At 48.9% G+C, this 22259-nt stretch overlaps 1 protein-coding gene across 2 annotated transcripts in view; it reads right to left on the bottom strand.

Moving 5' to 3' along the window:
* BUD23 (BUD23 rRNA methyltransferase and ribosome maturation factor) overlaps nt 1-22259 on the bottom strand; it is a 56227-nt gene that overhangs the window by 25730 nt on the left and 8238 nt on the right. For both annotated transcript variants that reach the window (XM_063956164.1, XM_063956165.1), the window contains exons 2-6: nt 19867-19904; nt 19378-19473; nt 19197-19279; nt 19013-19109; nt 6260-6356 (exon numbers count right to left, since the gene is read on the bottom strand). In XM_063956164.1, coding sequence (XP_063812234.1) covers nt 6260-6356; nt 19013-19109; nt 19197-19279; nt 19378-19473; nt 19867-19904 — 411 coding nt within the window. The remainder of the gene's footprint in view (nt 1-6259; nt 6357-19012; nt 19110-19196; nt 19280-19377; nt 19474-19866; nt 19905-22259) is intronic.

Raw genomic sequence — 22259 nt, 5'->3', positions numbered from 1 at the left:
GATATAACAACCAGCAACGGCTGGTAACAATAACCGCAACAGCAGAACAGGTAACCACATAACCGAGAACCTGCAGAAAAGTCACTGCACTGAGGCAGCCGCCCAATAGCGTGATTCAGGTGAAACGCAGACAACCTTCGGCAGGAGCTGCTGCCTAGTCCTGAGCTCCGCTCTGTCCTCGTAAGAGACCAAGTACAGACTTTTACAAGAGAAGGCCCCCAATTCTAATACATGTCTAGCAGAAGCCAGGGCCAGTTACATCACTGTCTTCCACGTGAGGTACTTGTCTTCTACCGTCAAGCCAGGAGGACTGTATAAATTCCAACACTGCATTCAAATCCCAGGGTGCCGTAGGCGGCACAAAAAGAGGTTGTATGTGGAGTACCCCTTGCAAGAAGGTCTGAACTTCTGGCAACACTGCCAATTTCTTCTGGAAAAAAAATGGAGAGCGATGAAATCTGAACCTTAATGGAACCCAGACGTAAGCCCTTATCCACACTGGCCTGCAGGAAAAGTAAGAAACGTCCCAAGTGGGAACTCCACAGGTGGATAGGTGCATTCCTCGCACCAAGAGACATCTTTTCCAGATATGATGACAGTGTTTTGACGTCATGGGTTTCCTGGCCTGAACAATGGTAGCTATAACCTTTTTGGAAAGGCCCTTGTGAGCTAGGATGTTCCCATCAACCACCATGCAGTCAAATAAAGACGCCATAAGTCCGGGTAGATGAACGGTCCCTGCTGGAGAAGAACGCTTCTTAGTGGTAGAGGCCAAGTGTCTTCGACGGGCATGTCCAGAAGTTCCGCGTATCACGCCCTCAGAGGCCAATCCGGGGCAATCAGAATTGCCTGGACTCACTGATTTCTGATTTGCTTGAGCACCCGCGTTGGAGCAACGGAAATCAGAGGAAGCAGGTAGACCAGCCGGTAAGGCCAAGGCGACGTCAGTGCGTCCACTGCCCTCGCCTGAGGGTCCCTGGTTTCAGAGCAATACCAGCAAAGTTTCTTGTGAGACAAAAAGCCATCAAGTCTATCTGCAGGCAGCCACACTGGTTGGTGATCTGCTGAAACACCTGAGGGTGGAGTTCCCACTCCCCCGGGTGGAAGTCATGACGACTGAGGAAGTCCGCTTCCCAGTTGTCCACTCCCGGAATAAAGATTGCGGACATTGCTCTTGCATTTCTTTCCGCCCAGAAGAGTATTTTTGACACCTCTCGCATGCAGGCTTTGCTTTTTGTCCCTCCTTGTTGATTGATGTACGCCACTGCTGAGGCGTTGTCCGACTGAAATTGGATTGCGTGATTCGCGAGCAAAGGAGAGGCCTGAAGCAGAGCACTGTAGATTGCCCAAAGTTCCAGAATGTTGATCGGAAGGAGGGCTTCGTGGGCTGACCACTTGCCCTAGAACTGCGCCCCTTGGGTGACAGCACCCCATCCTTGCAGACTCGCATCCGTCGTGAGGAGGGTCCAATCCTGAATCCTGAAACTACAGCCTTCCAGGAGATTGGAGGACTGCAGCCACCACAGGAGGGAAATGCTGGCCTGAGGTAACAGCCGAATCATCCAATGCATCTGTAGATGTGATCCGGACCACTTGCTCAGGAAATCCAATTGAAATGTTCTTGCATGGAACCTCCCATATTTCCCAACAATCTGATGCAAAGATGGGATGGATACACGAGCAGGTCGGAGCACCATCTCCTGAAGTGTTCTCGCTTTGTCCTCTGGGAGGAACACCTTCTGGGCCACCGTATCCAGTAACATCCCCAAGAAAAGGAGCCGCTGAGTCGGTTCCAGGTGGGACTTCTGTAGAATGAGAATCCACCCAGGGCGTGACAGGAGTTGTATAGTGTGGTCGAAATGGATCAATAAAAGCTCCTTGGATCTTGCTTTTATCAGAAGATCGTCAAGGTAAGGGACAACATTGACCTCCTGGACCCGGAGTTGGAACATCATCTCCTCCATCACCTTCGTGAATACCCTCAGAGTCGTGGACAGGCCAAAGGGTAGTGTCTGGAACTGGTAGTGATGGTCCAGTAGGGCAAACCTCATAAAAGCCAGATGACGTGGTCAAATTGGAATATGAAGGTAGGCGCCCTTGATATCCAGGGAAAAGAGGAACTCCTGTTCTTCCAGACCCGCAATCACTGCCATCAGGGATACCATTTTGAACTTGAAAACCTTTAGGTAAGGATTCAAGGACTTTAGGTTCAAAATGGGCCGTACCGAGCCATCCGGCTTTGGAACCACAAACAGGTTGGAGTAATAACCCCCTGCCTCGTTGTGGTATCGGTACTGGGACAATGACATGGGACTGGACCAACTTTCGGTTAGCCTGTTGCAACGTAACCCGCATATCCTCCAAAGCTGGCAAGCTTGATTTGGGGAGGAGCGCCGTCGAACTCCAGCTTGTAGCCCTGAGAAATGAGGTCCCTTACCCAGGTATCCTGGCAGGAGCTTTCCCATATGCGAGGCCCCAGAGGAGAGAAACGTGGATTTCCCAGCCGTGACTTTGGAAATCCACGTATCCAACTCAACCCCAAATAGCCATTCCCCTGAAAAAAGATCTGCGCACCGACACTGCCTTGAACGAATCACACAGGACGCGTGTAGTATCTTGAATGTGCCTTAGGAAGGTCACTGTAGTGACCAGAGGCATAGCTCCGGAGAGTCCCTCCTGAATTTGAGTGGCCCATGAATGAATAGCATGGGTCATCCAGCAACCCGCTATGACCAGCCTTTGCGATACACCTGCTGCCATGTAAATAGATTTGAGTGTAGCCTCTATTTTTCTGTCCCCAGAATCTTTTTATAGTAAAGGAGCCCGGGCTGGCAGCACAGCCTTTTTGCACAGTCGAGAGACTGATACATCAACCCCTGGGGGGTTCTTCCCAAAATTTCCTACCTTCAGGAGCAAATGGGAAAGTGCGCAAAAACTTTTTTGACACTTGGAAAAAAATTTTTGTCTGGATTTTTCCAGGCTATTTTGAATAAGTCATCTAAAGGGCCCCATACACTTATCTGACCACATGTCGGAGGAGATCACCCCGGCAGCCTCCCGGGGGGCAGGATCGCCCAAGATACATTGTATGCTGTCCTTTTGCATCCGATGTATCTTGGGCGATCCTTGGCGATCCCAGCCATGCCCCCAGGTCGGACCTGATTGAATGTGCAGCACATTCAATCAGGAGGATCCGATCCTCACAGGAACGCGCATCGGATCGGAAACACCACAAAAATGCCCAATTTCATCCGATATATCGGGCCGAATGCCCGAAATCGGCTGAAATCAAGCATTATCGCTCTAGTGTATGGGGCCCTTAACTCTGCAGAATCAGGGAAACTGACATTAGGCTTGTTTTGTGTAAAGAAAAACAACTGCTGTGACGCAGCGTCCTCTAGATGGAGCTTTAACAAGTCCCGTATAGCCAGTATGAGGGGTTCAATACCCTGAGCAGAATCAGAATCCCCACTAATGGGATCAAAGTCCTCCCCGTCCTCCTGTATTTCCTCATCTGAAACAGAGTAGAGCAGGCAAACCACGTTTCTGATTTACTGCATGAGAAGGGGAAGAGCTGTGTAACATCTGTCATTGCAGCTAAATCTGCAACAGCCTGTTGTAGTAGCTGAGTTTTCTGCACATTTGCAGTGAGCTGGGAAGACATATCAGACATTATAGTTTTAAGAGACCCTAGCCAGGAGGGCTATGGACCCTCTACCCCATGTCCCTTCACTGATTTGTGAAGATTGGCTGCATTGTTCACAAGAAACAGAATCAGATGATACTGGAGAGAATCTAGTGTGACATACACTGCACAGCTTGTGTTTACCCATGTTTCACAGTAAATCACAATGACGTACACATACACAGACAGTAATACTTTTCAAGCCTGCCCTTACCGTATGCGAGAGGAGACACAGAAAGAGAGACACCAGTACACCTCTAGCTGCAGTCCCAGTGAGGCTGACAGCTAATTATATCACAGTAACACTAATAATTTCTGTCCTGTAGAGGACCCAAATAATTTACAATAGCGGCTCTCCCCTTTGCTACACCGTGTAGCAGCTTTCCAGTGTGTCTTGTGAGGCAGGAAGCGCTGTGTGCGCTGTCTGTGGCTGCATTAAGCAGAGGAAGGCACCAGAACCCACCCCAATGGCGCTGGAGCTAGTGATTTTTTATACTGGCAATGTCTCCTGTTTGCTTAAAAACATCACACAAGTGCTAGTTCAAGCTGTTTTTAGTCAATCTACAGGGTGGTCTTCAGTATGCCGACTGACGGGATCCCGTCGCACAGTATAACGGCACCGGAATCCCGATAGCCGGCATACCGACACTTATTCTCCCTCGTGGGGGTCCACGACCCCCTGGAGGGAGAATAAAATAGCGTGGTAGCGCGCCACCGTGCCCGTAGCGTGGCGAGCGCAGCGAGCACGCAAGGGGCTCATTTGCACTCGCCACACTGTTTGTAAGCCGGCGGTCAGGCGCCGGTATGCTGGTCGCCGGGAGCCCGACCGCCGGCATACCGTACTGATCCCAGTCTACACGGGGGGCTCTAGCAGGTCGACTCCAGGAGGGTCCTGTATGTCGCGTCCGTTTTTATCCGCACTTTGAACCGGGGGACCCCCCCCTAGCGGGGCCCCCGGTTTGTACTCACCACAGTTGTCACCTTCAGGCATATGTCAGGGGTGTGCAGCGTGCTGCGGTTGTGACAGCCAAGGCGCAGTGCCCCACTGAACAACATCCCTGCAGCGGGGAAGCGGCTCTGCACCTCACAAGGCCAGTGACCACCCCACCCCCTAACTCCCACGGTGCAGGTATGCTGTTGCCCAAACAGAATACCAAACATTTAAAAGAAATTGAAGAAAACTCTCCGGAGCTGCAGGGATGTGCATCCTCTCCTGTAGGCACTTTTTTCTAAACTGCCTGTGGGAGTTGGCATAGAGGGGAGGAGCCAGCACACCCAGTGAAGAAATTTAAAGTGCACCGGCTCCTTTGGACTCAGTCTATACCCCATCGTACTAAGTCTCCCCAATATCCCTTATGGATGCTAGAGAAAATAGGAATAAGCTGTAAAAAAATTGGTTTTATTGAAATATGTACAATAAATAAAAATCAAAGCCAAATAACATCATTAATGTTAGAAAGCTTTAAAACATGGTTGATCGAGGTTTCTAATACATGATTAAAAAAAATTTTTTATTAAAACAATAATGCAAAACAAAGAAAAAACAAAACAAACCACAAACAAAATTTTTTGGAGTTTGTTATTTTTTTAAACCTGGGTTTTTTCCCAACCCTGGGAAGAGATAAGGATGGTGGGCAAGAGTTAAGGAGTGTGAGAAGAACTGACAGTCTTTAATGTGCACATGCATTTTCTGGACATGCATTAAACAATATAGGCTGACAGTAAGTCTGATGGGGCAGTGGAGCATTACATAAGTCTTCAACGCAGGAGTGGGTGGACAAATACAGCGCAGAGGTCAGACAACAGTCAGAACATGAGTGAAGAGGCTGAGTTTGGATATGAGGTTGGTAGGAAGGGAAATGCTTTAAATGTTAAAAATGAGGAGCATAATTCAGTAGGGGAATGGTGCCGTTGAAAGAGGAGCGGTTGAATCAGAGTGATGAAATAGAAAGTTGAGACGAGCTGCAATACTGATAATAAAAGAGGGGAGAGTTGCAAGAGAAGACGACCAGATTGTAGGAGGTTGCAATAGTGCAGACAGGAGAAGACAAGAGCATGAATAAGAGATTTGGTAGCAGTGAGAGTGAGGAAGGGTCAAATTCTAGAATTGTTACAGAGGTGGAAGTGGTAAAATTGGGATAATCCCATGAATGTGGGTTGGTGGTGAAGGAGTCAAGAAGACACCCAAAGAGTAAACATGAGGGACAGAAAGAGTCAGGTGGAAGGGATAAAGGACTTGGGAGGGGGAGAAAATAAGCACAGTCTTACACGTATTTAAGAAAGCACAGAGATGTCCAGGAGGAGATGGAAGAGACAGCTGGAGACGAGAGAAGGAGAGGTAGATTTGATAATAATAATCATCATAAAGGTGTTACTGGTAGCCAAGGAGCGGATGAGATCTCCAAGGGAGGAGGTAAAGAAAAGATAAAAGACGATGACTACGGACAGAGCATTGTAATGCCCACAGGAAGCGGGAGAGGGGAAGGTGGAATTGTAAGTAGGACAGAGAAGGAGTTATCAGAAAGGTAGGAAAATAGCCATGAGAGGTCACTCATCCTAAATGAATATACTTACCAGTGCAGAGTAAAGAGTGGAGAAAAAACGGAAGAGGCGTCGAGGCGGGTTGTGACTCTTCTTATCAGCGTTACAGAGCCACTGCAGAGCAGAAATACTGCCAGGGAAAGAAGAACAGTTCATCTGATTTTTTTCAGTCACCTTCAAAAAATAAGATTTTACTTACCGATAAATCTATTTCTCGTAGTCCGTAGTGGATGCTGGGACTCCGTAAGGACCATGGGGATATAGCGGCTCCGCAGGAGACAGGGCACAAAATAAAAGCTTAAGGATCAGGTGGTGTGCACTGGCTCCTCCCCCTATGACCCAGTTAGGATACTGTGCCCGGACGAGCGTACATAATAAGGAAGGATATTGAATCCCGGGTAAGACTCATACCAGCCACACCAATCACACCGTACAACTTGTGATCTGAACCCAGTTAACAGTATGATAAACGCAAAGGAGCCTCTGAAAAGATGGCTCACAACAATAATAACCCGAATTTTTGTAACAATAACTATATACAAGTATTGCAGACAATCCGCACTTGGGATGGGCGCCCAGCATCCACTACGGACTACGAGAAATAGATTTATCGGTAAGTAAAATCTTATTTTCTCTGACGTCCTAGTGGATGCTGGGACTCCGTAAGGACCATGGGGATTATACCAAAGCTCCCAAACGGGCGGGAGAGTGCGGATGACTCTGCAGCACCGAATGAGAGAACTCCAGGTCCTCCTCAGCCAGGGTATCAAATTTGTAGAATTTAGCAAACGTGTTCGCCCCTGACCAAGTAGCTGCTCGGCAAAGTTGTAAAGCCGAGACCCCTCGGGCAGCCGCCCAAGATGAGCCCACCTTCCTTGTGGAATGGGCTTTTACTGATTTTGGCTGTGGCAATCCTGCCACAGAATGTGCAAGCTGAATTGTACTACAAATCCAACGAGCAATCGTCTGCTTAGAAGCAGGAGCACCCAGCTTGTTGGGTGCATACAGGATAAACAGCGAGTCAGATTTTCTGACTCCAGCCGTCCTGGAAACATATTTTCAAGGCCCTGACAACGTCAAGCAACTTAGAGTCCTCTAAGTCCCTGGTAGCCGCAGGTACCACAATAGGTTGGTTCATGTGAAATGCAGAAACCACCTTAGGTAGAAATTGAGGACGAGTCCTCAATTCCGCCCTGTCAGAATGAAATATCAAGTAAGGGCTTTTATATGATAAAGCCGCCAATTCTGACACACGCCTGGCTGAAGCCAAGGCTAACAGCATCGACACCTTCCATGTGAGATATTTTAAGTCCACAGTGGAAAGTGGTTCAAACCAATGTGACTTTAGAAAACTCAACACCACATTGAGATCCCAAGGTGCCACTGGAGGCACAAAAGGAGGCTGTATGTGCAGCACCCCTTTTACAAATGTCTGAACTTCAGGTACTGAAGCCAGTTCTTTCTGGAAGAAAATCGACAGGGCCGAAATTTGAACCTTAATGGACCCTAATTTTAGGCCAATAGACAGTCCTGTTTGCAGGAAATGAAGGAAACGACCCAGTTGAAATTCCTCTGTAGGGGCCTTCTTGGCCTCACACCACGCAACATATTTATGCCAAATGCGGTGATAATGTTTTGCGGTTACGTCCTTCCTGGCTTTGACCAGAGTAGGAATGACTTCCTCCGGAATGCCTTTTTCCTTCAGGATCCGGCGTTCAACCGCCATGCCGTCAAACGCAGCCGCGGTAAGTCTTGGAACAGACAAGGCCCCTGCAGTAGCAGGTCCTTTCTTAGAGGTAGAGGCCACGGTTCGTCCGTGAGCATCTCTTGAAGTTCCGGGTACCAAGTCCGTCTTGGCCAATCCGGAACCACGAGTATAGTTCTTACTCCTCTCCTTCTTATGATTCTCAGTACTTTTGGTATGAGAGGCAGAGGAGGGAACACATACACTGACTGGTACACCCACGGCGTTACCAGAGCGTCCACTGCTATTACCTGAGGGTCCCTTGACCTGGCGCAATATCTGTCCAGTTTTTTGTTTAGACGTGACGCCATCATGTCCACCTTTGGTTTTTCCCAACGGTTTACAATCAGGTGGAAGACTTCTGGGTGAAGTCCCCACTCTCCCGGGTGAAGGTCGTGCCTGCTGAGGAAGTCTGCTTCCCAGTTGTCCACTCCCGGAATGAACACTGCTGACAGTGCTATCACATGATTTTCCGCCCAGCGAAGAATCCTTGCAGCCTCTGCCATTGCCCTCCTGCTTCTTGTGCCTCCCTGTCTGTTTACGTGGGCGACTGCCGTGATGTTGTCCGACTGGATCAGCACCGGCTGACCCTGAAGCAGAGGTCTTGCTTGGCTTAGAGCATTGTAAATGGCCCTTAACTCCAGGATATTTATGTGAAGTGATGTCTCCAGGCTTGACCACAAGCCCTGGAAATTTCTTCCCTGTGTGACTGCTCCCCAGCCTCGCAGGCTGGCATCTGTGATCACCAGGACCCAGTCCTGAATGCCGAATCTGCGGCCCTCTAGAAGATGAGCACTCTGCAACCACCACAGGAGAGACACCCTTGTCCTTGGTGACAGGGTTATCCGCCGATGCATCTGAAGATGCGATCCGGACCATTTGTCCAGCAGGTCCCACTGGAATGTTCTTGCGTGGAATCTGCCGAATGGGATTGCTTCGTAAGAAGCCACCATTTTTCCCAGGACCCTTGTGCATTGATGCACTGAGACTTGGCCTGGTTTTAGGAGGTTTCTGACTAGCTCGGATAACTCCCTGGCTTTCTCCTCCGGGAGAAACACCTTTTTCTGGACTGTGTCCAGGATCATCCCTAGGAATAGAAGACGTGTCGTCGGGATCAGCTGCGATTTTGGGATATTCAGAATCCAACCGTGCTGCCGCAACACTACTTGAGATAGTGCTACCCCGACTACCAACTGTTCCCTGGATCTTGCCCTTATCAGGAGATCGTCCAAGTAAGGGATAATTAAAACTCCTTTCCTTCGGAGGAGTATCATCATTTCGGCCATTACTTTGGTAAAGACCCGGGGTGCCGTGGACAATCCAAACGGCAGCGTCTGAAACTGATAGTGGCAGTTCTGTACCACAAACCTGAGGTACCCTTGGTGAGAAGGGTAAATTGGGACATGGAGGTAAGCATCCTTGATGTCCAGAGACACCATATAATCCCCTTCTTCCATGTTCGCAATCACCGCTCTGAGTGACTCCATCTTGAATTTGAACCTTTTTATGTAAGTGTTCAAGGATTTCAGATTTAAAATTGGTCTCACCGAGCCGTCCGGCTTCGGTACCACAAACAGCGTGGAATAATACCCCTTTCCTTGTTGCAGGAGGGGTACCTTGATTATCACCTGCTGGGAATACAGCTTGTGAATGGCTTCTAGAACTGCCTCCCTGTCGGAGGGAGACTTTGGTAAAGCAGACTTCAGGAAACGATGAGGGGGAAACGCCTCGAATTCCAGTTTGTACCCCTGCGATACTACCTGTAGAATCCAGGGATCCACTTGCGAGTGAGCCCACTGCACGTTGAAATTTTTGAGACAGGCCCCCACCATATCTGAGTCTGCTTGTAAAGCCCCAGCGTCATGCTGAAGACTTGGCAGAAGCAGGGGAGGGCTTCTGCTCTTGGGAAGCGGCTGCATGGTGCAGTCTTTTTCCTCTTCCTCTGCCCCGGGGCAGAAAGGAGTGGCCTTTTGCTCGCTTGTACTTATGGGAACGAAAGGACCGAGATTGAAAAGACGGTGTCTTTTTCTGCTGATGTGGAGTGACCTGGGGTAAAAAGGTGGATTTTCCAGCCGTTGCCGTGGCCACCAGGTCCGATAGACCAGCCCCAAATAACTCCTCCCCTTTATACGGCAATACTTCCATGTGCCGTTAGGAATCCGCATCCCCTGACCACTGTCGCGTCCACAACGCTCTTCTGGCAGAGATGGACATAGCACTTACTCTTGATGCCAGGGTGCAAATATCCCTCTGTGCATCACGCATAAATAATAATGCATCCTTTAAATGTTCTATAGTTAACAAAATATTGTCCCTATCCAGGGTATCAATATTCTCAGTCAGGGAATCCGACCATGCGACTCCAGCACTGCACATCCAGGCTGAGGCGATTGCTGGTCGCAGTATAACACCAGTATGTGTGTATATACTTTTTAGGATATTTTCCAGCCTTCTATCAGCTGGTTCTTTGAGGGTAGCCGTATCAGGAGACGGTAACGCTACTTGTTTAGATAAACGTGTGAGCGCCTTCTCTACCCTAGGGGGTGTCCCAACGCGCCCTAACCTCTGGCGGGAAAGGATATAATGCTAATAATTTTTTAGAAATTAGCTGTTTTTTATCGGGAGAAACCCACGCTTTTTCACACACCTCATTTATTTCCTCTGACTCAGGAAAAAATATTGGTAGTTTTTTCTCACCCCACATAATACCCTTCTTTGTGGTACTTGTAGTGTCAGAAAGGTTCAATGCCTCTTTCATTGCCGTGATCATGTAACGTGTGGCCCTACTGGACATTACGTTTGTCTCGTCACCGTCGACACTAGACTCAGTATCTGTGTCAGGGTCTGTGTCGACCCACTGAGGTAACGGGCGTTTTAGCGCCCCTGACGGTGTCTGAGACGCCTGGACAGGCACTAACTGATTTGCCGGCTGTCTCATGTCGTCAACAGTTTTTTGCAAATTGCTGACATTATCACTTAATTGTTTAAATACAATCATCCAGTCAGGTGTCGACTCCCTAGGGGGTGACATCACCAACGCAGGCAACTGCTCCGCCTCCACATAATTTTCCTCCTCATACATGTCGACAAACGCGTACCGACACACAGCACACACACACCGGGAATGCTCTGATAGAGGACAGGACCCCACTTAGCCCTTTGGAGAGACAGAGGGAGAGTCTGCCAGCACACACCCAGCGCTATATATATATATACAGGGATAACCTTATATAAGTGTTATTCCCTTATAGCTGCTGTTAATTATTGTTATTTGCTGCCAACAATGCCCCCCCTTCTCTTTTTTACCCTGATTCTGAAGCAGGACTGCAGGGGAGAGTCAGGGAGCCGTCCTTCCAGCGGAGCTGTGAGGGAAAATGGCGCTTGTGTGCTGAGGAGATAGGCTCCGCCCCTTCACGACGTCCTTATCTCCCGCTTTTTTGTGTAAAATGGCAGGGGATTAAAATACATCCATATAGCCCAGGAGCTATATGTGATGTATTCTGTTTTGCCACCTAAGGTATTCTGTTATATTGCGTCTCAGGGCGCTCCCCCCCCCAGCGCCCTGCACCCTCAGTGACCGGAGTGTGAAGTGTGCTGAGAGCAATGGCGCACAGCTGCGGTGCTGTGCGCTACCTTAGTCTGAAGACAGAATGTCTTCTGCCGCCGATTTCACCGGACCTCTTCGTCTCTTCTGGCTCTGTAAGGGGGACGGCGGCGCGGCTCCGGTGACCCATCCAGGCTGAACCTGTGATCGTCCCTCTGGAGCTAGTGTCCAGTAGCCTAAGAAACCCGATCCACTCTGCACTCAGGTGAGTCCGTTTCTTCTCCCCTTAGTCCCACGATGCAGTGAGCCTGTTGCCAGCAGGACTCACTGAAAATAAAAAAACCTAACTAAACTTTTATTCTAAGCAGCTCAGGAGAGCCACCTAGATTGCACCCTTCTCGGCCGGGCACAAAAATCTAACTGGGGCTTGGAGGAGGGTCATAGGGGGAGGAGCCAGTGCACACCACCTGATCCTTAAGCTTTTATTTTGTGCCCTGTCTCCTGCGGAGCCGCTATATCCCCATGGTCCTTACGGAGTCCCAGCATCCACTAGGACGTCAGAGAAATAAGAATTTACTTACCGATAATTCTATTTCTCGTAGTCCGTAGTGGATGCTGGGAACTCCGTAAGGACCATGGGGAATAGCGGCTCCGCAGGAGACTGGGCACAAAAGAAAAGCTTTAGGACTACCTGGTGTGCACTGGCTCCTCCCCCTATGACCCTCCTCCAAGCCTCAGTTAGGATACTGTGCCCGGACGAGCGTACACAATAAGGAAGGATTTTGAATCCCGGGTAAGACTCATACCAGCCACACCAATCACACCGTACAACTTGTGATCTGAACCCAGTTAACAGTATGACAAACGTAGGAGCCTCTGGATAGATGGCTCACAACAACAATAACCCGATTAGTTAACAATAACTATGTACAAGTATTGCAGATAATCCGCACTTGGGATGGGCGCCCAGCATCCACTACGGACTACGAGAAATAGATTTATCGGTAAGTAAAATCTTATTTTCTCTGACGTCCTAGTGGATGCTGGGGACTCCGTCAGGACCATGGGGATTATACCAAAGCTCCCAAACGGGCGGGAGAGTGCGGATGACTCTGCAGCACCGAATGAGAGAACTCCAGGTCCTCTTTAGCCAGGGTATCAAATTTGTAGAATTTTACAAACGTGTTCTCCCCCGACCACGTAGCTGCTCGGCAGAGTTGTAATGCCGAGACCCCTCGGGCAGCCGCCCAGGATGAGCCCACCTTCCTTGTGGAATGGGCCTTGACAGATTTAGGCTGTGGCAGGCCTGCCACAGAATGTGCAAGTTGAATTGTGCTACAAATCCAACGAGCAATCGTCTGCTTAGAAGCAGGAGCACCCAGCTTGTTGGGTGCATACAGTATAAACAGCGAGTCAGATTTTCTGACTCCAGCCGTCCTTGAAATATATATTTTCAATGCCCTGACAACGTCCAGCAACTTGGAATCCTCCAAATCGCTAGTAGCCGCAGGCACCACAACAGGCTGGTTCAGGTGAAACGCTGACACCACCTTAGGCAGAAACTGAGGACGCTTCCGCAGTTCTGCCCTGTCCGAATGGAAAATCAGATATGGGCTTTTATACGATAAAGCCGCCAATTCTGACACTCTCCTGGCTGAAGCCAGGGCCAGTAGCATGGTTACTTTCCATGTAAGATATTTCAAATCCACCGATTTGAGTGGCTCAAACCAATGGGATTTGAGAAAATCCAAAACTACATTAAGGTCCCACGGAGCCACTGGGGGCACAACCGGGGCTGTATATGTAGTACTCCTTTTACAAAAGTCTGGACTTCAGGAACTGAAGCCAATTCTTTTTGGAAGAAAATCGACAGGGCCGAAATTTGAACCTTAATGGACCCCAATTTGAGGCCCATAGACAATCCTGTTTTCAGGAAATGTAGGAATCGACCCAATTGAAATTCCTCCGTGGGGGCCTTCCTGGCCTCACACCATGCAACATATTTTCTCCAAATGCGGTGAGAATGTTGTGCAGTCACCTCCTTCCTGGCTTTTACCAGTGTAGGAATGACCTCTTCCGGAATGCCTTTTTCCCTTAGAATTCGGCGTTCAACCGCCATGCCGTCAAACGCAGCCGTGGTAAGTCTTGGAATAGACACGATCCCTGCTGAAGCAGGTCCCGTCTTAGAGGTAGAGGCCACGGATCTTCCGTGAGCATCTCCTGAAGTTCCGGGTACCAAGTTCTTCTTGGCCAATCCGGAGCCACGAGTATCGTTCTTACTCCCCTTTGCCGTATAATTCTCAGTACTTTTGGTATGAGAGGCAGAGGAGGAAACACATACACTGACTGGAACACCCACGTTGTTACCAGAGCATCCACAGCTATTGCCTGAGGGTCTCTTGACCTGGCGCAATACCTGTCCAGTTTTTTGTTGAGGCGAGACGCCATCATATCCACCTTTGGTTTTTCCCAACGGTTCACAATCATGTGGAAGACTTCTGGATGAAGTCCCCACTCTCCCGGGTGTAGATCGTGTCTGCTGAGGAAGTCTGCTTCCCAGTTGTCCACTCCCGGAATGAACACTGCTGACAGTGCTATCACATGATCTTCCGCCCAGCGAAGAATCCTTGCAGCTTCTGCCATTGCTCTCCTGCTTCTTGTGCCGCCCTGTCTGTTTACGTGGGCGACTGCCGTGATGTTGTCCGACTGGATCAACACCGGCTGACCCTGAAGCAGGGGTTTTGCCAGGCTTAGAGCATTGTAAATCGCTCTTAGCTCCAGTATATTTATGTGAAGAGACATCTCCAGGCTTGACCATACTCCCTGGAAGTTTCTTCCCTGTGTGACCGCTCCCCAGCCTCTCAGACTGGCATCCGTGGTCACCAGGACCCAGTCCTGTATGCCGAATCTGCGGCCCTCTAACAGATGAGCACTCTGCAACCACCACAGAAGAGACACCCTTGTCCGTGGCGATAAGGTTATCCGCTGATGCATCTGCAGATGCGATCCGGACCATTTGTCCAGCAGATCCCACTGAAAAGTTCTTGCGTGAAATCTGCCGAATGGAATCGCTTCGTAAGAAGCCACCATTTTTCCCAGGACCCTTGTGCAATGATGCACTGACACTTTTCCTGGTTTTAGGAGGTTCCTGACTAGCTCGGATAACTCCCTGGCTTTCTTCTCCGGGAGAAACACCTTTTTCTGGACTGTGTCCAGAATCATCCCTAGGAACAGCAGACGTGTCGTCGGAAACAGCTGCGGTTTTGGAATATTTAGAATCCACCCGTGCTGTCGTAGAACTACTTGAGATAGTGCTACTCCGACCTCCAACTGTTCTCTGGACCTTGCCCTTATCAGGAGATCGTCCTCTTTGAAGAAGAATCATCATTTCGGCCATTACCTTGGTAAGGACCCGGGGTGCCGTGGACAATCCAACCGGCAGCGTCTGAAACTGATAGTGACAGTTCTGTACCACGAACCTGAGGTACCCTTGGTGAGAAGGGCAAATTGGGACATGGAGGTAAGCATCTGTCCCGGGACACCATATAGTCCCCTTTTTCCTGGTTCGCTATCACTGCTCTGAGTGACTCCATCTTGATTTGAACCTTTTTTATGTAAGTGTTCAAATATTTCAGATTTAGAATAGGTCTCACCGAGCCGTCTGGCTTCAGTACCACAATATAGTGTGGAATAATACCCCTTTCCTTGTTGTAGGAGGGGTACTTTGATTATCACCTGCTGGGAATACAGCTTGTGAATTGTTTCCACTACTGCCTCCCTGTCGGAGGGAGACGTTGGTAAAGCAGACTTCAGGAACCTGCGAGGGGGAGACGTCTCGAACTTCCAATCTGTACCCCTGGGATACTACTTGTAGGATCCAGGGGTCCACTTGCGAGTGAGCCCACTGCGCGCTGAAACTCTTGAGACGACCCCCCACCGCACCTGAGTCCGCTTGTACGGCCCCAGCGTCATGCTGAGGACTTGGCAGAAGCGGTGGAGGGCTTCTGTTCCTGGGAATGGGCTGCCTGCTGCAGTCTTTTTCCCTTTCCTCTATCCCATGGCAGATATGACTGGCCTTTTGACCGCTTGCCCTTATGGGGACGAAAGGACTGAGGCTGAAAAGACGTTGTCTTTTTCTCCTTTATACGGCAATACTTCCATGTGCCGTTTGGAATCTGCATCACCTGACCACTGTCGTGTCCATAAACAACTTCTGGCAGATATGGACATCGCACTTACTCTTGATGCCAGAGTGCAAATATCCCTCTGTGCATCTCGCATATATAGAAATGCATCCTTTAAATGCTCTAGAGTCAGTAAAATACTGTCCCTGTCAAGGGTATCAATATTTTCAGTCAGGGAATCCGACCAAGCCACCCCAGCGCTGCACATCCAGGCTGAGGCGATCGCTGGTCGCAGTATAACACCAGTATGTGTGTATATACTTTTTAGGATATTTTCCAGCCTCCTATCAGCTGGCTCCTTGAGGGCGGCCCTATCTGGAGACGGTACCGCCACTTGTTTTGATAAGCGTGTGAGCGCCTTATCCACCCTAAGGGGTGTTTCCCAACGTGCCCTAACTTCTGGCGGGAAAGGGTATACCGCCAATAATTTTCTATCGGGGGAAACCCACGCATCATCACACACTTCATTTAATTTATCTGATTCAGGAAAAACTACAGGTAGTTTTTTCACACTCCACAAAATACCCTTTTTTGTGGTACTTGTAGTATCAGAAATATGTAACACCTCCTTCATTGCCCTTAACAAGTAACGTGTGGCCCTAAAAGAAAAATACGTTTGTTTCTTCACCGTCGACACTGGAGTCAGTGTCCGCGTCTGTGTCGACCGACTGAGGTAAAAGGACGTTTTAACGCCCCTGACGGTGTTTGAGACGCCTGGACAGGTACTAATTGGTTTGCCGGCCGTCTCATGTCGTCAACCGACCTTGCAGCGTGTTGACATTATCACGTAATTCTTTAAATAAGCCATCCACTCCGGTGTCGACTCCCTAGAGAGTGACATCACCATTACAGGCAATTGCTCCGCCTCCTCACCAACATCGTCCTCATACATGTCGACACACACGTACCGACACACAGCACACACACAGGGAATGCTCTGATAGAGGACAGGACCCCACTAGCCCTTTGGAGAGACAGAGGGAGAGTTTGCCAGCACACACCAAAACGCTATAATTATACAGGGACAACCTTTATATAAGTGTTTTTCCCTTATAGCATCTTAATATATATAATCATATCGCCAAATAAGTGCCCCCCCTCTCTGTTTTAACCCTGTTTCTGTAGTGCAGTGCAGGGGAGAGCCTGGGAGCCTTCCCACCAGCATTTCTGTGAGGGAAAATGGCGCTGTGTGCTGAGGAGAATAGGCCCCGCCCCCTTTTCGGCGGGCTTCTTCTCCCGTTTTTCTGAGACCTGGCAGGGGTTAATTACATCCATATAGCCCCAGGGGCTATATGTGATGTATCTTTTAGCCAGTATAGGTATTTCATTGCTGCCCAGGGCGCCCCCCACAGCGCCCTGCACCCTCAGTGACCGCTGGTGTGAAGTGTGTGACAACAATGGCGCACAGCTGCAGTGCTGTGCGCTACCTCATGAAGACTGAAAAGTCTTCTGCCGCCGGTTTCTGGACCTCTTCACTTTTCGGCATCTGCAAGGGGGTCGGCGGCGCGGCTCCGGGACCGGACTCCATGGCTGGGCCTGTGTTCGATCCCTCTGGAGCTAATGGTGTCCAGTAGCCTAAGAAGCCAATCCATCCTGCACGCAGGTGAGTTCACTTCTTCTCCCCTAAGTCCCTCGTTGCAGTGAGCCTGTTGCCAGCAGGACTCACTGTAAAATAAAAAACCTAAAAACTTTTTCTAAGCAGCTCTTTAGGAGAGCCACCTAGATTGCACCCTGCTCGGACGGGCACAAAAACCTAACTGAGGCTTGGAGGAGGGTCATAGGGGGAGGAGCCAGTGCACACCACCTGATCCTAAAGCTTTATTTTTGTGCCCTGTCTCCTGCGGAGCCGCTAATCCCCATGGTCCTGACGGAGTCCCCAGCATCCACTAGGACGTCAGAGAAATGTGTAAAACATTTTTCATTGCCTCAATCATGTAACGTGTGGCCCTACTGGAAGTCACATTCGTCTCTTCATCGTCGACACTGGAGTCAGTATCCGTGTCGGCGTCTGTATCTGCCATCTGAGGTAACGGGCGTTTTAGAGCCCCTGATGGCCTTTGAGACGCCTGGACAGGCACAAGCTGAGTAGCCGGCTGTCTCATGTCATCAACCGTCTTTTGTAAAGAGCTGACACTGTCACGTAATTCCTTCCATAAGCCCATCCACTCAGGTGTCGACTCCCTAGGGGGTGACATCTCTATTACAGGCAATTGCTCCGCCTCCACATCATTTTCCTCCTCATACATGTCGACACAATCGTACCGACACACAGCACACACACAGGGAATGCTCTGATAGAGGACAGGACCCCACTAGCCCTTTGGGGAGACAGAGGGAGAGTATGCCAGCACACACCAGAGCGCTATATATATACTGGGATAACACTATAAAGAGTGTTTTTCCCTTATAGCTGCTATTTATATTATTACTGCGCCAAATTAGTGCCCCCCCCCTCTTGTTTTACCCTTTTCTGTAGTGCAGGACTGCAGGGGGAGTCAGGGAGACGTCCTTCCAGCGGAGCTGTGAGAGAAAATGGCGCCAGTGTGCTGAGGAGATAGGCTCCGCCCCCTTCTCGGCGGACTTTTCTCCCGCTTTTTGCTGTATTCTGGCAGGGGTTAATATACATCCATATAGCCCTGGGGGTTATATGTGATGTATATTCGCCAGCCAAGGTGTTTTTATTGCTGCTCAGGGCGCCCCCCCCTAGCGCCCTGCACCCTCAGTGACCGGAGTGTGAAGTGTGCCTGAGGAGCAATGGCGCACAGCTGCAGTGCTGTGCGCTACCTTGTTGAAGACTGATGTCTTCTGCCGCCGATTTTCCGGACCTCTTCTTGCTTCTGGCTCTGTAAGGGGGCCGGCGGCGCGGCTCTGGGACCGGACTCCGAGGCTGGGCCTGTGTTCGGTCCCTCTGGAGCTAATGGTGTCCAGTAGCCTAAGAAGCCCAAGCTGGCTGCAAGCAGGCAGGTTCGCTTCTTCTCCCCTTAGTCCCTCGATGCAGTGAGTCTGTTGCCAGCAGGTCTCACTGAAAATAAGAAACCTAAAACTAACTTTTTCTAAGAAGCTCAGGAGAGCCCCCTAGATTGCACCCTGCTCGGTCGGGCACAAAAATCTAACTGAGGCTTGGAGGAGGGTCATAGGGGGAGGAGCCAGTGCACACCAGGTAGTCCTAAAGCTTTTCTTTTGTGCCCAGTCTCCTGCGGAGCCGCTATTCCCCATGGTCCTTACGGAGTTCCCAGCATCCACTAGGACGTCGGAGAAATAATGAAACATTAAGGTATGTCTCTTTATGCTGAACTCATGTACAATGCTCATACCTGATGCAGCCATCAAAAGTACCAGGACGAAAGGGAATACCCTGCCCCATGTCTCCAAGGATCAGATCCCCTTCCACCTCACGTTCTAACGCCACATCTTTCAGGAATAAAGAAGAGTTAAGTCATAAATGTAAAGGGAGTTGTTACATAGCCATATTCACCAAGGGAAAAGACAGCAACTCACCCAACATGGCAGTACTGATATCAATCCCAACCCAGTGATGTCCCTGCTCTGATATGTGGTCTCCACTCAGACCTGAGCCACAGCTACAAGAGATGGAGGAAGAAGAGGGTTTATTAGTACTAGTGCTGCTGCAGGACTTGGAACGTATGCAACAAAACTGTGACAAAGCCATGCAACCTACCCCACATCCAGCAGAAGGCATGGCTGGTCCTCAGGCAAGCACAAAAGCTCTACAGCACGCTCTGACATCTGTGACTGAATTTCCATAATACGAGAGCTAAACAAGACCAATAAAGTTATCAGAACATTAGGGGGTAATTCCAAGTTGATCGCAGCAGGATTTTTGTTAGCAATTGGGCAAAACCATGTGCACTGCAGGGGAGGCAGATATAACATGTGCAGAGAGAGTTAGATTTGGGTGGGGTGTGTTCAATTTCCAATCTAATTTGCAGTGTAAAAATGAAGCAGCCAGTATTTACCCTGCACAGAAATAAAATAACCCACCCAAATCTAACTCTCTCTGCACATGTTATATCTGCCTCCCCTGCAGTGCACATGGTTTTGCCCAATTGCTATCAAAAATCCTGCTGTGATCAACTTGGAATTACCCCCATTAACAGAACTGTTTTCCAATGCTGAGACATAGCAAGAGAATAAGCAATTTTCTTACTTATGTGTGTATTTCCTGGCTTCATTTTCATTGTAAAACTAAAAGAAATGAAAGCAGTAAGGTATTATAAGCAAATCGGTATTACAGAACTCCAAAAAAATTGTACATTTATTATTATCAGTTTCTAATATAGTGCAGCTTTTCCATTGAGCTTTACATTTGGAAACAACAGTGAAAAAAAACAACAACAAAAAACCAACAACCGGTAATAACAGACAGCCACAGAAGTAGGAAGGCCCTGCTCGCAACCTTACAATCTATAGGGAAATTGATATTCATACACAAGGATAGGTGTTATCTATTGTATAATGAAGGATAGGTGTTATCTACTGCATAATGGTCCACCAGATTGCAAAGTTTCTTGGTGGGCTGTATGATATGGTCACACAGCAATGTTGCCAAGGGTCAGGAAGATGTTGAATTGAACAAAAACAAAATATATGAGGATATATGTGGTAGGAGATGTAATTAGATATGAAAGTTTATAAAGGTTATATGGGCAGTTCTGGAATCTGATAAGCTTGCCTGAAGAGGTGAGTTTTCAGGGAACACTTGAAAGTTTGTAGACTACAGGAGTCATATTGTGTGTGGGAGGGCATTCCACAGAGTGGGTGCAGCCTGAAGGAAGTCCTGCAATCGTGAATGGGAGAGTGTGTGGATGAGAGATGCAAATCACGTGCACAGCGGAGAGGTCCATCTGGGAGATATTTTGAGATAAGCAAAGAGATGCATGTTGGTACAGTTGGTTAATAGCCTTATGTAAGTAAAAAGGAGATTTGAGGTAGATTTACCATAGTTAAATCTCTTTCTGCGAGGTACACTGGATTCCACAGGAAATAACATTGGGGTGTAGAGTTGGATCTTGATGCGAGGCACCAATAGGCTAAAGCTTCGACTGTTCCCAGGATGCATTGCACCGCCTCCTCTATAACCCCGCCTCCAGGCACTGGAGCTCAGTTTCGTTAACCAGTCCAATGCAGTAGCAGGCAAAAGAGACGGTAGATGTTAGTCATATAGAACCACATTCTCACGACAGGAGAAGGGACTAGTGCAGTGATGGCTAACCTTGACACTCCAGCTGTTGTTGAACTACACATCCCAGCATGCCCTGCATCAGTTTTAGCATGGTCAAATAACAAAACTGTAGCAGGGCATGCTGGGATATGTAGTTCAACAACAGCTGGGAGTGTCAAGGTTAGCCATCACTGGACTAGTGGCTAATACCATACAAATCCAAAGAAGCTAAGTGCGTCAGGGTGGGCGCCCTATGGAATCCAGTGTACCTCGCAGAAATAGATTAACAAAGGTAAGTTCTTACCATTAATTTCATTTTCTGCAGCGGGGTACACTGGTATTCCACAGGGAATAACATCGGGGATGTTCTAAAGCAGTTCCTCATGGGAGGGGACGCACTGTAGCGGGCACAAGAACCCGGCGTCCAAAGGAAGCATCCTGGGAGGCGGAAGTATCAAAGGCATAGAACCTGATGAATGTGTTCTCAGAGGACCCTGCCTTGCACAATTGTTCAGCGGACGCGCCTCGGCGGGAGCTGAGAGAACAGCCTGTGCATAAGCTTTTGTAATGACCATTAATATCCATCTGGCCAAGGTCTGCTTATTCGCAGGCCAGCCACATTTGTGAAAACCAACAAGTACAAAAAGGGTATCTGACCTCCTGAGGGAGGCAGTCCTCTCAACATAAATATGAAGAGCCCGTACCACATCCAAAGACCGCTCCTTGGAGGACAAACCAGAAGAGATAAAGGCCGGAACCACAATCTCTTGGTTAAGGTGAAAAGATGATACCACCTTAGGTAGATAACCAAGGCGAGTACGAAGAACTGCCCGGTCACAGTGGAAAATCAGAAAAAGAGTGGACGATAGAACAAGGCGCCTAAGTCCGACACCCTCCTAGCAGAGGCAATAGCCAGTAAAAACACAACCTTAAGTGCAAGACATTTAAGATCCACAGACTCAAGAGTTTCGAATGGAGACTCTAGGGCATTTAAGACAACAGACAGATCACATGGAGCCACAGGAGGGACATAGAGATACTGAATCTGTAAAATGCCCTGAGTCAAAGTATGAACATCAGGAAGAGACGTCATTTTCCTCTGAAACCACACCGACAAGGCAGATATATGAACCTTGAGGGAGGCCAGACGAAGGCCTAAATCTAGGCTCTGTTGCAGAAAAGCCAAAAGCACAGAAGTGAACGAAAAGCCAAAAGCACAGAAGTGAACGAATAGCCAAAAGCACAGAAGTGAACGAATAGGCATCATAATTCTTAGCAGCACACCATGTGAAGTAAGAGTTCCAGACCCTGTAATAAATCTGTGCAGAAGCCAGCTTGCGGGCCTTCAACATAGTTTAAATAACCGCCTCCGAGAATCC

This window comes from Pseudophryne corroboree, chromosome 2 (assembly GCF_028390025.1).
Source record: "Pseudophryne corroboree isolate aPseCor3 chromosome 2, aPseCor3.hap2, whole genome shotgun sequence".
Lineage (NCBI taxonomy): Eukaryota > Metazoa > Chordata > Amphibia > Anura > Myobatrachidae > Pseudophryne > Pseudophryne corroboree.
This window is presented reverse-complemented; position numbering and strand designations above follow the sequence as displayed.